Here is an 11,892-nt window from a genome sequence, read left to right as displayed (position 1 = left end):
AATCCATGAATCTCCTGTGTTTTCCTTCAGTTTGGTTTGTTTCCTGACATGCTGTAACCTCTTCTATTGTGTTGGCAGCCATTTTAGACGCTCCAAACAAATGTTAGTTTAAGAATGAAGATGCTTTTATTTAATACCTTTTTGTGTTGATTTATCAAATGTAAAATTTTTTGGAGATAGTTGTCTCAGTGGGAGACGATTCCTTTTTATCCTTGAGTGTACAGGTTGAGCTAGTTACAGTTTTGACATGTTTCACACTTTTTGCCTTTTGTCATCATAACTTTGAACTTTCCTCAGCACAAGAAAGCAACAGAAAATATTAACAATGCTAATTTTAACAAGGCTGTTTCCTGGTCTCTTGTTGTAGGTCAGCACCAGCATAAGTGTTTAGATCAGTGCATCCAGCAGGTCTGTATACAGCCACCGAGGAGAATGAAAAGCAGCGGCTCCTCTGTAGTTCACCTGCAACAAAGGAGGAAGTTAGTAGTTTTACTAATTTAGTTGCTGTGTTGTCACGGTCTTCCTCAGTGTTTGCTTAGCCACAGCTTGTTTTCAAACAATACTAGTTTAAATAAGACATTTAAATAGTTTTATCTGCAGCCTCTGGTTATTTATAAAAATTAATTTCACACCTCATTATTTTGGCTTGAGCGACCTGAGTCTGAAAATGTGACACAGGAAACTCTGTTAACCAGGTCACGTTGCCTGCTGCAGTATTTAAAACCAATCAACTGTAGATATGTACATAGGTGTAAAGCTAAATGACGGATAAATGCAATGCACTACTGATGGGTTTACCGGCATCCACGACCAAACCCCTCCAGATGATCCAAAATGCAGCAGCACGCCTCATTTTCAATCAACCAAAAATGTCTCATGTCACACCGCTCTTCAGATCTTTGCACTGGCTTCCTGTGGCTGTAAGGATCAAGTTCAAAGCTCTGTCTCTTGCCTACAGAGTGGTTAACTGCACAGCTCCATCTTATCTCAATTCAATCATTCAGGTCTACATCCCCTCCCGTCCACTGCGCTCAACCAGTGAACGTCGTCTGGTGGTACCAGCACCACACAGTCGACACCAAGGAAAACTGTTCAGCTCAGTGATCCCACGATGGTGGAATGAGCTGCAGAACTCTGCACGCTCAGCCACCTCACTTTAATATTTAAAAAAACTGCTGAAAACTGAACTTCCGCTTCTTCCTTTGCACTACACTTTTCTACTCTTTGTTCTCACATCTCTTGAAACAGAAACACTTTTTTTTAATAGCACATTGCTTTGATGTTGTTTCTTCTTGACTTAGATTTTGTTTGCTTGCCTTGTTCCTCACTTGTAAGTCGCTTTGGATAAAAGTGTCTGCTAAATGACTAAATGTAAATAAATGGAGTCTTCATAGGCATGATTTAATGGCTGCTTCTTTATAAGGAAACGACAAGATTCATAATCTGATTTGTAAAGTTTAGTCTGTAGCTTTGTGTTCTGTTAATTGTCATCTTAATGGAAACTTTTACAGTCTAAACAGTGTTTTTTACCTTGGTTGCACTTGTTGGTGTCGTGAGTGTAGAACACAACCGAAGTTTGGATTTCACCTGCGGCACAAGATCAAAATGTGTCTCTAAAAACGTAGAAGTAATTATTTTGTAAAATAAGGGAATACGTCCATTTGATTTCACTCACTGTACTTTTTTCCCTGTAGACCTCCTTTATTAATAAATTAAGCTTCCTTTTTTTTTTTTTTTTTTGCTCCTCTATTAATTAATTAAGCTTCCTTTTTTTTGCCTTAAAGGTGGGTCTGACTTATTCAGTCCAGACTGAAGCATCTCCATAAAACTCATTATCATATGTTTCTGTACAACTAAACTGTTTTACAATGGGTGGTTAACGAGTAAGCAGGGGTACCTTTGTGGTTCCTCCAGATAAACATCAGCAGCAAGCTCACAAAGACCAGTGGGAGGCAGCTTTCCACCACAGGAAGCGGGAAATGTGTGAGGAGCTCTGGATGACCTGCTTTTCAGCAGAAATGAATGAACACAACAATCTACTAACAAGCGCTGTTAGTGTGGCTGGTAGTGGACCAAACAAAGAATACGACGGCACACTCACCTCTGACAGTCAGTCGACTCTCTGCTGATTCTCCAGCTCCAGAGATGCTGCACTTGTAGAGTCCTTCATCAGACTTAGAAATGCTGTGGATGGTCAGGTTTCCTGTGGAGCTGCTCCCAATGAGAAGCCCGTCTTTATAGAAATCAGCAGTGAGACTGGAGGAGGACGTCTCCTTGCTTGTGCAGCGCAGAGTTACAGCTTCTCCCTCCCTCACAGGATGAGCAGGACTCTCCAGGATCACAGAACGAGCTGAAAGGCAAAACAGAAATTCAGGAACTTTACAGCTGCACCAAAATCAGGTTAGTCTGGTCTGAGTTTGGCTTTTTAAATCCACCTGTCACAGTGATGCTGACAGCATGGCTGCACTCTCCTGCAGCAGACTGACACCAGTACACTCCACTGTCTGACGGGTAAAGGTCCGTAATGAAGCAAGTAGAATTATTTGTTCTATTATGGGATTTGGTACATTCTTCATTGATGTTTGTGGATGTGTTCCTCATAACTCTCCATACTGACGAATTTCCCTGCTGCCCACAGTTTAGTGATACAGAGTCATACTGGAAGAACTGGGATCTGCTAGGAAGGACAATCAGAGTAGCTGCAAGAAACAAAATATGTAAACATGTACGCAATGAAACAAATGGCTGGTCTAGGGTAGCTGTAGATAAAGCACTTCCACCTTTTGTTAATGTGGGGGGGGGGGACAAATCAATACATGATATTGCAGATAAATTCAGAACTTATTGGTTTTATGTGTTTGAAGAACAGATTAGACGTCTTAATGACTAAAATGCAGTGCACGTTAAAAAGAAATTAAGAAAAGTTGTACTCACCAACAATTACACACAGCATTGTGATCTCTATGCTGATTGACCGATGAATGGCAGACTGGCTGCATCACACTTTATGTCACAGAAGCCACAGCTTCCTGGTCTAACGCCACCTCCAGGCCCAGAAGTGTGTGACATGCTTCACTATGACGTGTCGGCAAAAGTAGGTCAACATGTCACCTCCAGCATGTTTATATAAAAAGTCTTTTTAAAATTAAAATTACAGCAACTGTAAAGTGTGCTCAACTTTAGTTTTTCAATCTTGTCAGAGAACACATTCAGTGGTCTTCATTTCTGTGTAGTAAAACCACTGAATGCATTATTTACACAAAACACTAAAATGTAACACATTTACCAAATTCCCTGTTTGGGCATCATGTTCACAGTATATATGACGGCAGTACAGCAGCCTGTTCCAGTTTTCTTCCTGTTGTCTTTTTTTTTTTGTCTTATCTTTTTTCTTTCTGTTGAAGTGATCCTGGTCATGTAGCTGTGAAAGAACATGTCTGCAGCCCTGACACTGAACTGTTGGCTGTGGGACTCCATCCATATTATTTACCCAGAGTTTTCACACACCATATTAATCTGTTTACATTCCCCCAATCCGCTAACACCACTGCTGCGTGTGACATCATTCAGTCACCTCCAGGCTGCAGACCAGACCCCCTTGACGCCATCTTTGTGATCTCTGGAGACTTTAATCACGGCACCCTCACCAAGACACTTCCTACCTATACCCTGTGTGTGAGCTGTCCCACCGGGGGGGAAGAGGACATTGGACCTGTTGTATGCTAATGGTAACGATGCCTATAGCCTCACTGCCCTGAAGGCTTTTGGATACTCTCCAAACTCCTCTCAATCCTGGACAATCTGTCCAACCCACTATAGTGAGCTGCTGGACAGAGGAGCCCATTCAGCCAGAGACTGATCAGCATCAAGTTCCCCACAAAACATTACAGGAGATCCTTTCTGCCTGTGGCCATCAAGCTGAGAGCAACTGTAACAAGGAAAAACTGTCCCTCTGGGCTTAAAGGTTTTTAGAATCTTATCAGAATATCAGTTGCTTCTGTTTGTACCTTAACTCTAAATGTCGTCTTCAGCAACTTGATGATGTACAGTTCAAGCAAAGTTGTTATGACAGTACACTGAAGGCAAAGGGCCATCAGGAAATGTTTCACTCATGAAAACCAAAGCTCGTCATGAGATGACATGGAAGCTGTGAGACAACTGTTAGAGAAAGCCCAGTGTTTCTTTGACAGTACCTATGATGCAGACGTAGCATTTAAAAGCAGCAACAAGTGTAGAGATGGTGAAAGTGGTTTTAACCATATACTTATCACTTGTATACTACAGATAAGTTCTTGAAGAATCTGAGACAACAGACAACTCTTTTTAGAAATATTGTCATTAAACTCTTTAACTTAATTCCCACTAGTTAAGGAATGATGTCTAAAATTAGGCTTTCTGTGGTAAACTTCTTTTTAGAACAAGAATCTAATAGTAATCTATTTATAGATGTTTTATTTTAATCTAAGAAAACTATCAAAACGGACTAAAGGCTGTCAGACAAGACGCACTGTTTAGACGAGTGTGATGAGGCTCACTAGTTCTTCAGCGGAGATGAAAATAAGTTTCTCTGTGGTTAAGTGTATTTGCATTATGTCAAAGTGCATTCAGGTCAGTGAGACTGAAGGGTTATAATTAAACATCACACTTTCAGTCAGCGTCAAGACGGGATGCAGTTAACTACTCTGATCCTGGTACTCTGTAAGTAACATTACTTTTTAAAGTTATAGTTTTATTATAGAGTTTAAACCATATTAAATGTGTCAATTGTTGTTATTCCTTTCTTTTAGTGCTTAAGTGTTGCACCTACACACGTACGATGTCTGGTAAGAATCTTGCTTGACATGCATTTAGAGATTCAATGCAAAGTTCAAGAATCAGTTAAACAGATCTTTCTGTTCAACTCCTTTTTAATTCTATATATGTCATTTAATGAATTCAAATCAGTTAAGATTTCCTTTAAGGTACTGTGCTGATGTTATTTTGTAACCTAAGTAAGATCTACCCAATCTTTTCTAATCTTGACTTGTGCTAATTCATATTTATAGTATATATTTTGCTGTGTTAATATATTATTTATAGCAAACCTGGATTATAATTAATGTCCTCATACTAAAATAATGGCTTCTAAAATTTAAACTAAATACCAACCTGTCTGGCTACCATGCAGAACCCCTTTGGTCTAGATTAAAGTGTTTTCTGGGTTGATTACAGAATAATTTAAGGGAAGAAAATGTGTGGTTTCCTGTAGAGCGACCTCCCCTCTGTTTTTTTTTTTTTTTTTTCTGCAGCCTCTCTTACAGTCTATCCTAACCGATCTCAGTTCTTTAAGTACGAGTCTTTGTATCTGAGCTGTGACGACAACAGGAAGTCATCTGAATGGACAGTGAAGGCAAAAACAGTGAGAGGAGTTTCAGGGTGTGGCCGTGACTGGGGTTCTCTGCAATCGTCCTCCTGCATCATCAATGAAGTTTACAGCTGGAACAGCGGAGTGTACTGGTGTGAGTCCACGTCAGGAGAGACGAGTCCAGAGGCCAACATCACAGTCACCGGTCAGTTCATCAAAACAGACAAGAGGGACATTTGTCCTTCAAACTGGAATCCAACTTGTGGACTTGAGTGCTTGTCAAAATTTACAACTGCAACTAGTAGAAATTCATAAAATATATCAAACCAAAACGTTAGCAGCATCAAAAATGTCTTCATACAAGAATCTGTAAAATATAGATGTTATACATTGAACAGTAACTTTCCGGTGTGTCTTGGGATGTACTTAGTTTGTACCTGTAAATGTATTACAACTACATCTGCCCTGTTCATTGTTCTGATGTAACACTGTTGACTTCTTTGTATTTTACTCAGCAAAAGCACCAACTATATTAATTTTGTTAGATTTATTTTAAAATCTGGAGTTTAAAGCCCAAGTATGAAAAAGTAAAACCAGGCTTTAAACTGTAGCTTCCTGTCTATTAAAGTCAAACAAGAGCATTGTCTAGCATTTCAATTTAAAAATGTATAATTCTGATATTATGTCATGTTTCAAAGAAAATAACGTCATCCTGGAAAGTCCTGTGTCTCCTGTGACAGAGGGAGAATCTGTGACACTGCGCTGCACAGCTAAAAGCAACTCTTCAAGCCCGCGAGCTAGCGTCTTCATGAAGGACAGATCTCCTGTCGGTGCAGCCATCATGGGACAGATGACCATCCCTGCAGTGTCCAAATCTAATGAGGGTCTTTACATGTGCATGATCACTGGATTGGGGGCTTCAGTGGAAAGTTGGCTCACAGTCAGAGGTTAGACGAAGCAGGAAAAGTGACAAAATACAGCTGTTAATGTTCATTATGATGTCTGGCAGAAACATTTTCAATAGTCAGATGCCTTTTAACTTTATTTTGGTAATAAACAACAAACATCTAGAGCAATGATTGGGCTCAAACAACTTCAAAGATGAATATGCACAATTACAAAGACACAAAATCAAGTTTTCATTTTTCCAGGTCGAGATTTTGGTGGTTTTACCGAGGTCGTAACACGAGGTGAGTTGTTAACTTTTCATTTAAACCTTTCTTCTTCTCTAAAATAACAAAGACATTGATGACGCTGAAAGTGTGACATTATTACATTACAGTACGTCCTTTTCAGTGTTTTCAGGACATGATGAGGAGGAGGTAGAGGAGGAGGAGGAGGAGGAGGCCGTTTCAGCAGATCCACATTCTGGTCTGATTCACCTCAGAGTGATTTTCTTTCTAGTGGTGGTGACTCCTTACCTGCTGTCCACCATCTTTCTGGGACTTGTTTACAGAGATGAGGCAAAAGGTGAGTTACTTCCTCCTTCATAAAACTGTTCCTGGACATATAAACTGCTCATGAAAAACAGAAATGGGGAAATAAACTGGTATCAAAGATTTATTACAGTGAGCACCTCTTATGTCGTTACTGTTAAACTATAACCTGATGCCGATTTTTACACCCAGTGCTATTGTTTTTTAGGTTCTGCAGCTCGGCAATGTCAAAGCACAAGACACTGTAAGGATGAAGTCCAGATGGAAAAGATAAAGTAATGGTTCCCAATACATTGTATGATGTACTGTCTTTGATGTTATTTACAGAATTAGAATAAACCTTTAAAACAAACAAACATGTGCTCTTTCTGTTTTGTTACAAAGTTTAATTTAGATGTTGATGATTATAGTTTAACATTAAAATATCAGTTTCAAATTTCTCTTGTTCTTTGACTTTGTTGTCAGTTCACAAAATATGTTAAGTACATGAGGTGAACTTACAGTTTCTCTGACACCACTAGAGGGAAGCAATCGCATTGACTCAAATTTATATTAATCTACATCTAACACGCAATAGAGTGACAGCTACTGTACAACAGCATTATTATTACTGGTTATTAGAAACAGTCACTTTTGGCTCAGCTGGTTTGAAAATGAATTTCTAGTACTGTACACAAGTTGTGAGTATAAAGCCATGATGGTTTCACGGTTTTATTTTTTATGTCTGTAGCTCCTGCTAATTCTCAGGGTGTCAGATAATACAATACCACTTTGTCCTGTCCTGTGTCATGTCATGAGGACACTATTACCACCTCCTTTTCGGGTGATAATACAACACAGATAAAAATCAGCCAACTACAGTTACAACTAAGGCACATCAGTATTTGATGTCTACAGCAATGATGTGGAAAATCAAGCTAAAAGTACATTTAAGGACGTTGGATCACCAACATGCAGGAGTCCAGTGTGAAGTGTAACACATCTTGTTCCAGAAAGGACTCATAACTCTTTCATACATCTCAATACAATGTAAGCAAGGTTCTTAGGAGTGCTAAAAGCACTGGTTATTAAAATGAATAAAATAAATACTGTTGTAGACACATGCCTGAAGGTAAGGATAGTAGAATTTCTATTTGAAATATATAAGGAAATCTATCTTAAGAAGGCAGAACCTGCGGTTTGACACTGACTCATCATCCTAACTTAAGATATGATCAAGTTGCTGTGAAGGACCACAGGATCACTCTACATCCAGATAGAATGAAGCCACCTTTTGTTTTTCTGCTCTGTGGTGAGTAAAACAATGAGCTTCTATACATATAGAGTATGTCTGTACATTTAGTTATCACAGCTCTAACATTGACTTTAGCATCTGCACTCATAAGAAAACGCTTTACTGGCAGATGTTGACTCTGAGATGCAGAAATGAGGGTAACTGTGCTGTAATTAGACAGGATGAACCTGGCTGTGTATAATCCATGGATTCATGGCGCTACATAAAAAAAATATATATTTTTAATATTTTTTAACTCTTTAGTAAAAAGAGGGAAGTTCACACAGCCGTCTGAGTTTCTTTTCAGTGTTAGTCTTACCCGGAACCCATCTTCTGTGATTACATACTTACTAACACACTTAGATCTAAATGTTTTCATAGAGCTAGAGTTGCAAAGTTTTTATTTCAAATTGTAGGATTAGCAAGAATAATAAATATTTTTATGTAGTTTAGTGCCAGAGAACGTTGCATTATGATTAGATTAACACTGTGTTTAAAAATGTGAGGAAGTTGACGTGAGGAACTTAACAAGTCTGAAAGACATTTTGCTGTTTGACCGCATACTGATAAACGTTTGCTCCTTTTTTTGCAGACTGGTTTATGCTGCTGTTATCTGGACTGACAGTTCCTGCTAGTAAGCTGCTGAAAATGACCTCTGTGTACAATACAAAACAGTATTAAAAGCAATGTGAACGTTCTGTCTTTGCCTCTTGTCTCTCTCTAAATGTACGTTTTGTTTTTCTTTTCTTCGAGTCTCGCTGAATGTCAGCCCAAACCGTCAGCAGTTTTTTACTGGAGAGTCTGTCTCTATTGGCTGCGGGGAAGCGCAGAATCCTGCAGGATGGAAACTGAAGAGGATATCACTTGTGAATACAGAGATGTGTGGAAGCTTTGGAAATCTTCATGGTTCCTCCTGCACCATCTCATATCTCTCTCCCCTGGCAGATGAAGGAGTTTACTGGTGTGAGCACGCAAATGGAAAAAGGAGCATCAAGGTCACCATCACAGTTTCAGGTTGTAGAGCTACCAGTGACTCGGTATTTATGTTCTTTGAGTCTTACCCTGGTTTTAAACCAATGATACCAATGGTTTCCAAGTAGATCCATCATATTTACCAGAATTTAGGAAATTAAGTCACAAAGAGTCCCTCACACAAGAGTGAGAGAGATAAATGCAGCTGTGCATCCATTTGTGTATCAGTTTTCATAAATATATCAGCTCTTAAATAGGAAATTCTGTTAGCTGGTTTTAACAATAATGTGCATATTTTATATTGGCTGACATTTTGTTCAATCAATGCAGCTTTAAATGTGACTTGCTCTTCTTGCTAGCTTTGTAAATAGCACTACCTGTCAACAGAACATATAAAGGTTAGCTTTTAGTCACATGTCGATGACCAACTCTTCAACCTGTGTCTGTTTTTTATTTTTCTTCACTGTTTTGTTCAGCTCGTCCTTTTATCATGGAGATCCCCGCACTTCCTGTGCTGACAGGAAGTAGTGTGACTTTGCGCTGCAGGAACAGAAATGGTTTTCTTACCCCAAGTCATTTCTTCAAGTTTGGCCGACACCGTAGCCCTATCACAACAGCACCTACAGGGGAGTTCACCATCAGTAACATCCAACAGTCTGATGAAGGTTTCTACTGGTGTTCGAATAATTCCACTGACTCACCATCCAGCAGGCTGAATGTCAAAGGTCAGGCCTGAGTTGACAGAGGTGTAAAAGTTTCCAAAAATGTTGGAGCCTAGGTACATTTAGAATTAATTAATTAAAATCATATGACACCGTAGTAAGTGTATGTTTCTGTCTCTATGATATCCTCCTTTTTTTTCTTCTCCTCCCGCAGACTCCTCGTCCCTCGCCTCTGCTTCTCCAATGTTCAGACTCATCTGCCATCTAGTGGTCATAAGTCCATACTGCGCCTCCACTGGCCTGATGGTGTCCATTTACTGCTGCAGAAAGAAAGGTTGTGAACACAACACACATATACACCCACACTTGGAATTTAAGCTAACAATGAGAGAAAAAGAGTAGACACTGCATATATATATAGTATATATATATATATATATATATATATATATATATATATATATATATATATATATAGTATATATAAATGTACAATATTTACAAGTTCAGCTTCACAAAGACAGAAGTAGCAGATTTTCACCTTCACCCACAGGAAAGACGCCACCTGTCACCGTGGAGATGGGACAGGATGCTGAAAGCGACCAGGGATGGCGTAGTGAAAATGTTAATGCTGATGTCACCACTGAGCACGACTTCTGAGATGAAAAGAGGAAACTAGCTTATGGGGGGTGTTACAATGTCCACAAGCCCCAATGTGATGTATTACTGCAGCCGAATCACAAACTGTGCAATAGACCACAGGGCTTAGACAAAGTGGACACCTAAAGAAACCACTCAGTGGCTGTTTTAGAGACTTCTGATCAGTGCCCAACACCACATGTATGTTCAAAAACCTGTTAAAAAGTGACATTTAAATCTGATAGCTACTTTAAAGATGTTGGAATATAAACATGTAGAAAAAGTTACAAATAACATAGTTTTAGGACATTCAACTTTATATGAGACAGGATATATTATTAATTTTATCTGTACTTTACCTACTTTACCAAAGTGCTTTTGTTGAGAAACTCAACTGTATGAGACCCAGAAACTGTTGTCTAGATTCTGTATTTTGTTTGCTCAGCTTCCCCCTATGATAATATAATGGTGGTACATGTAGTTCTGAGTTCTAATGCAAAGTCATATGTGTGTGTTTGACTGGGTTCTATGAAGAATCACATCATATCCGTCCATCATGGGATCAGGTGGACTCTGCAGGATCACACGGGATCAGTTGCAGACTGACATTTCTATTTTTAAACACAGTTCTGAATATGTAAGTAACATAGTGTCATGGACACTTTCTATTACCTGTTGCTGAACAAGTACGTCCAATTCAATACATGCAAAATAACATTTTTGAACAGTAACTACTTCTTGCACTTACGTTGTGCAGTAGTCTTAAGTGCAAAATAATGTATCTGTAATAAAATGTAAAAAACTAATCCAATGGCAAATGCAATCAAACATTGTGACATATAACATTATCCCTGCATGATCCTGCTCCTCAGTTGTTCCACTTTCTCTCTAACACTTTACTCACATACACTCCCTCCTCCATGCAACTTCTGACTTGGCTACTCAATATTGAGACCCCAGTTTGGAGGCATTGTTGTGTGATGCTGTGGGATGAGAACAGGCTCGATCATCCACAACTCTCTCTCTGTCTTCATGCTTTTTCCCATCCACTGGCATCAGTAGACAGGGTAGGAGTCCAGCCCCAATCCGCAGGAAGTTGAAAACTTGACCACAGGCCAAATACCTCTGATAGTATAACATACTTTATGCACTGGAGTCTAGTCAGCAACACAGTAAGTCAGAAAAAAAAACAGGACTTGGCCATGTGGGTGAGAAACCTCTGTAGATACTGGATAGATGGATACGTGACTTATATACAATAACTGATAAGAATACAAGTTGAACACTACTGACTGAAAAAAAACCGAAACCTGAATATTTACAAAATTGAGCTACTGTATCAGCAAACAACAAACACATTTTTAGTCACAAACTGACTGATATTTTAATCCTATCTGGGTTTTTAAGGAATCAGCATTCAGACTGTCGTCATCACTGATAAAGGCAGATAAATGTAAAAGTACAGTGGATTTTATGGAGGAACTTTGACCCTGCAGCTTGTTCGCTACTCACTCTGAGGCTGAGCTGAAGCGCATTACAGGTGAGTTAGGCTTTTGTAGGATGTAT

At 39.1% G+C, this 11,892-nt stretch overlaps 2 protein-coding genes and 1 long non-coding RNA gene across 3 annotated transcripts; 2 read left to right on the top strand and 1 right to left on the bottom strand.

Annotated features, from left to right (window-relative positions):
* Positions 1-158: 158 nt before the first annotated feature.
* LOC113168589 lies at positions 159-2,645 on the bottom strand. Its single transcript, XR_003299484.1, has 4 exons — positions 2,102-2,645; positions 1,898-2,002; positions 1,531-1,587; positions 159-462 (listed from the first exon to the last, which is right to left on the bottom strand). It is a non-coding gene; the product is annotated as an uncharacterized LOC113168589 (long non-coding RNA).
* A 2,023-nt stretch (positions 2,646-4,668) lies between these two features.
* LOC113168515 (low affinity immunoglobulin gamma Fc region receptor II-like) lies at positions 4,669-7,066 on the top strand. Its single transcript, XM_026369586.1, has 7 exons — positions 4,669-4,698; positions 4,788-4,823; positions 5,289-5,549; positions 6,043-6,291; positions 6,496-6,534; positions 6,641-6,814; positions 6,989-7,066. The coding sequence occupies exons 2-7, from the start codon at positions 4,817-4,819 to the stop codon at positions 7,057-7,059; spliced, it is 801 nt and encodes a 266-aa protein (XP_026225371.1). The 5' UTR covers positions 4,669-4,698; positions 4,788-4,816; the 3' UTR covers positions 7,060-7,066.
* Positions 7,067-8,030: 964 nt separating this feature from the next.
* Positions 8,031-10,615, top strand: LOC113168514 (low affinity immunoglobulin gamma Fc region receptor II-a-like). Its single transcript, XM_026369585.1, has 6 exons — positions 8,031-8,071; positions 8,646-8,687; positions 8,807-9,067; positions 9,502-9,750; positions 9,902-10,021; positions 10,241-10,615. Exons 1-6 carry the CDS (start codon positions 8,041-8,043, stop codon positions 10,345-10,347), a joined length of 810 nt encoding a protein of 269 aa, XP_026225370.1. The 5' UTR covers positions 8,031-8,040; the 3' UTR covers positions 10,348-10,615.
* The last annotated feature ends 1,277 nt before the right edge of the window (positions 10,616-11,892 follow it).

This window comes from Anabas testudineus, chromosome 18 (assembly GCF_900324465.2).
Source record: "Anabas testudineus chromosome 18, fAnaTes1.2, whole genome shotgun sequence".
Taxonomy (NCBI): Eukaryota; Metazoa; Chordata; class Actinopteri; order Anabantiformes; family Anabantidae; genus Anabas; species Anabas testudineus.
This window is presented reverse-complemented; position numbering and strand designations above follow the sequence as displayed.

Excerpts from the sequence above, each read along its gene's own strand:
- LOC113168515 (XM_026369586.1), top strand. Across the intron at positions 5,550-6,042 it reads GGCCAACATCACAGTCACCG|AAAATAACGTCATCCTGGAA; the intron begins GTCAGTTCATCA and ends CATGTTTCAAAG. Across the intron at positions 6,292-6,495 it reads AAGTTGGCTCACAGTCAGAG|GTCGAGATTTTGGTGGTTTT; the intron begins GTTAGACGAAGC and ends TCATTTTTCCAG.
- LOC113168514 (XM_026369585.1), top strand. The coding sequence starts at position 8,041 with ATGAAGCCACCTTTTGTTTTTCTGCTCTGTG. Across the intron at positions 8,072-8,645 it reads TTTTGTTTTTCTGCTCTGTG|ACTGGTTTATGCTGCTGTTA; the intron begins GTGAGTAAAACA and ends CTTTTTTTGCAG. Across the intron at positions 8,688-8,806 it reads TGGACTGACAGTTCCTGCTA|TCTCGCTGAATGTCAGCCCA; the intron begins GTAAGCTGCTGA and ends CTTTTCTTCGAG.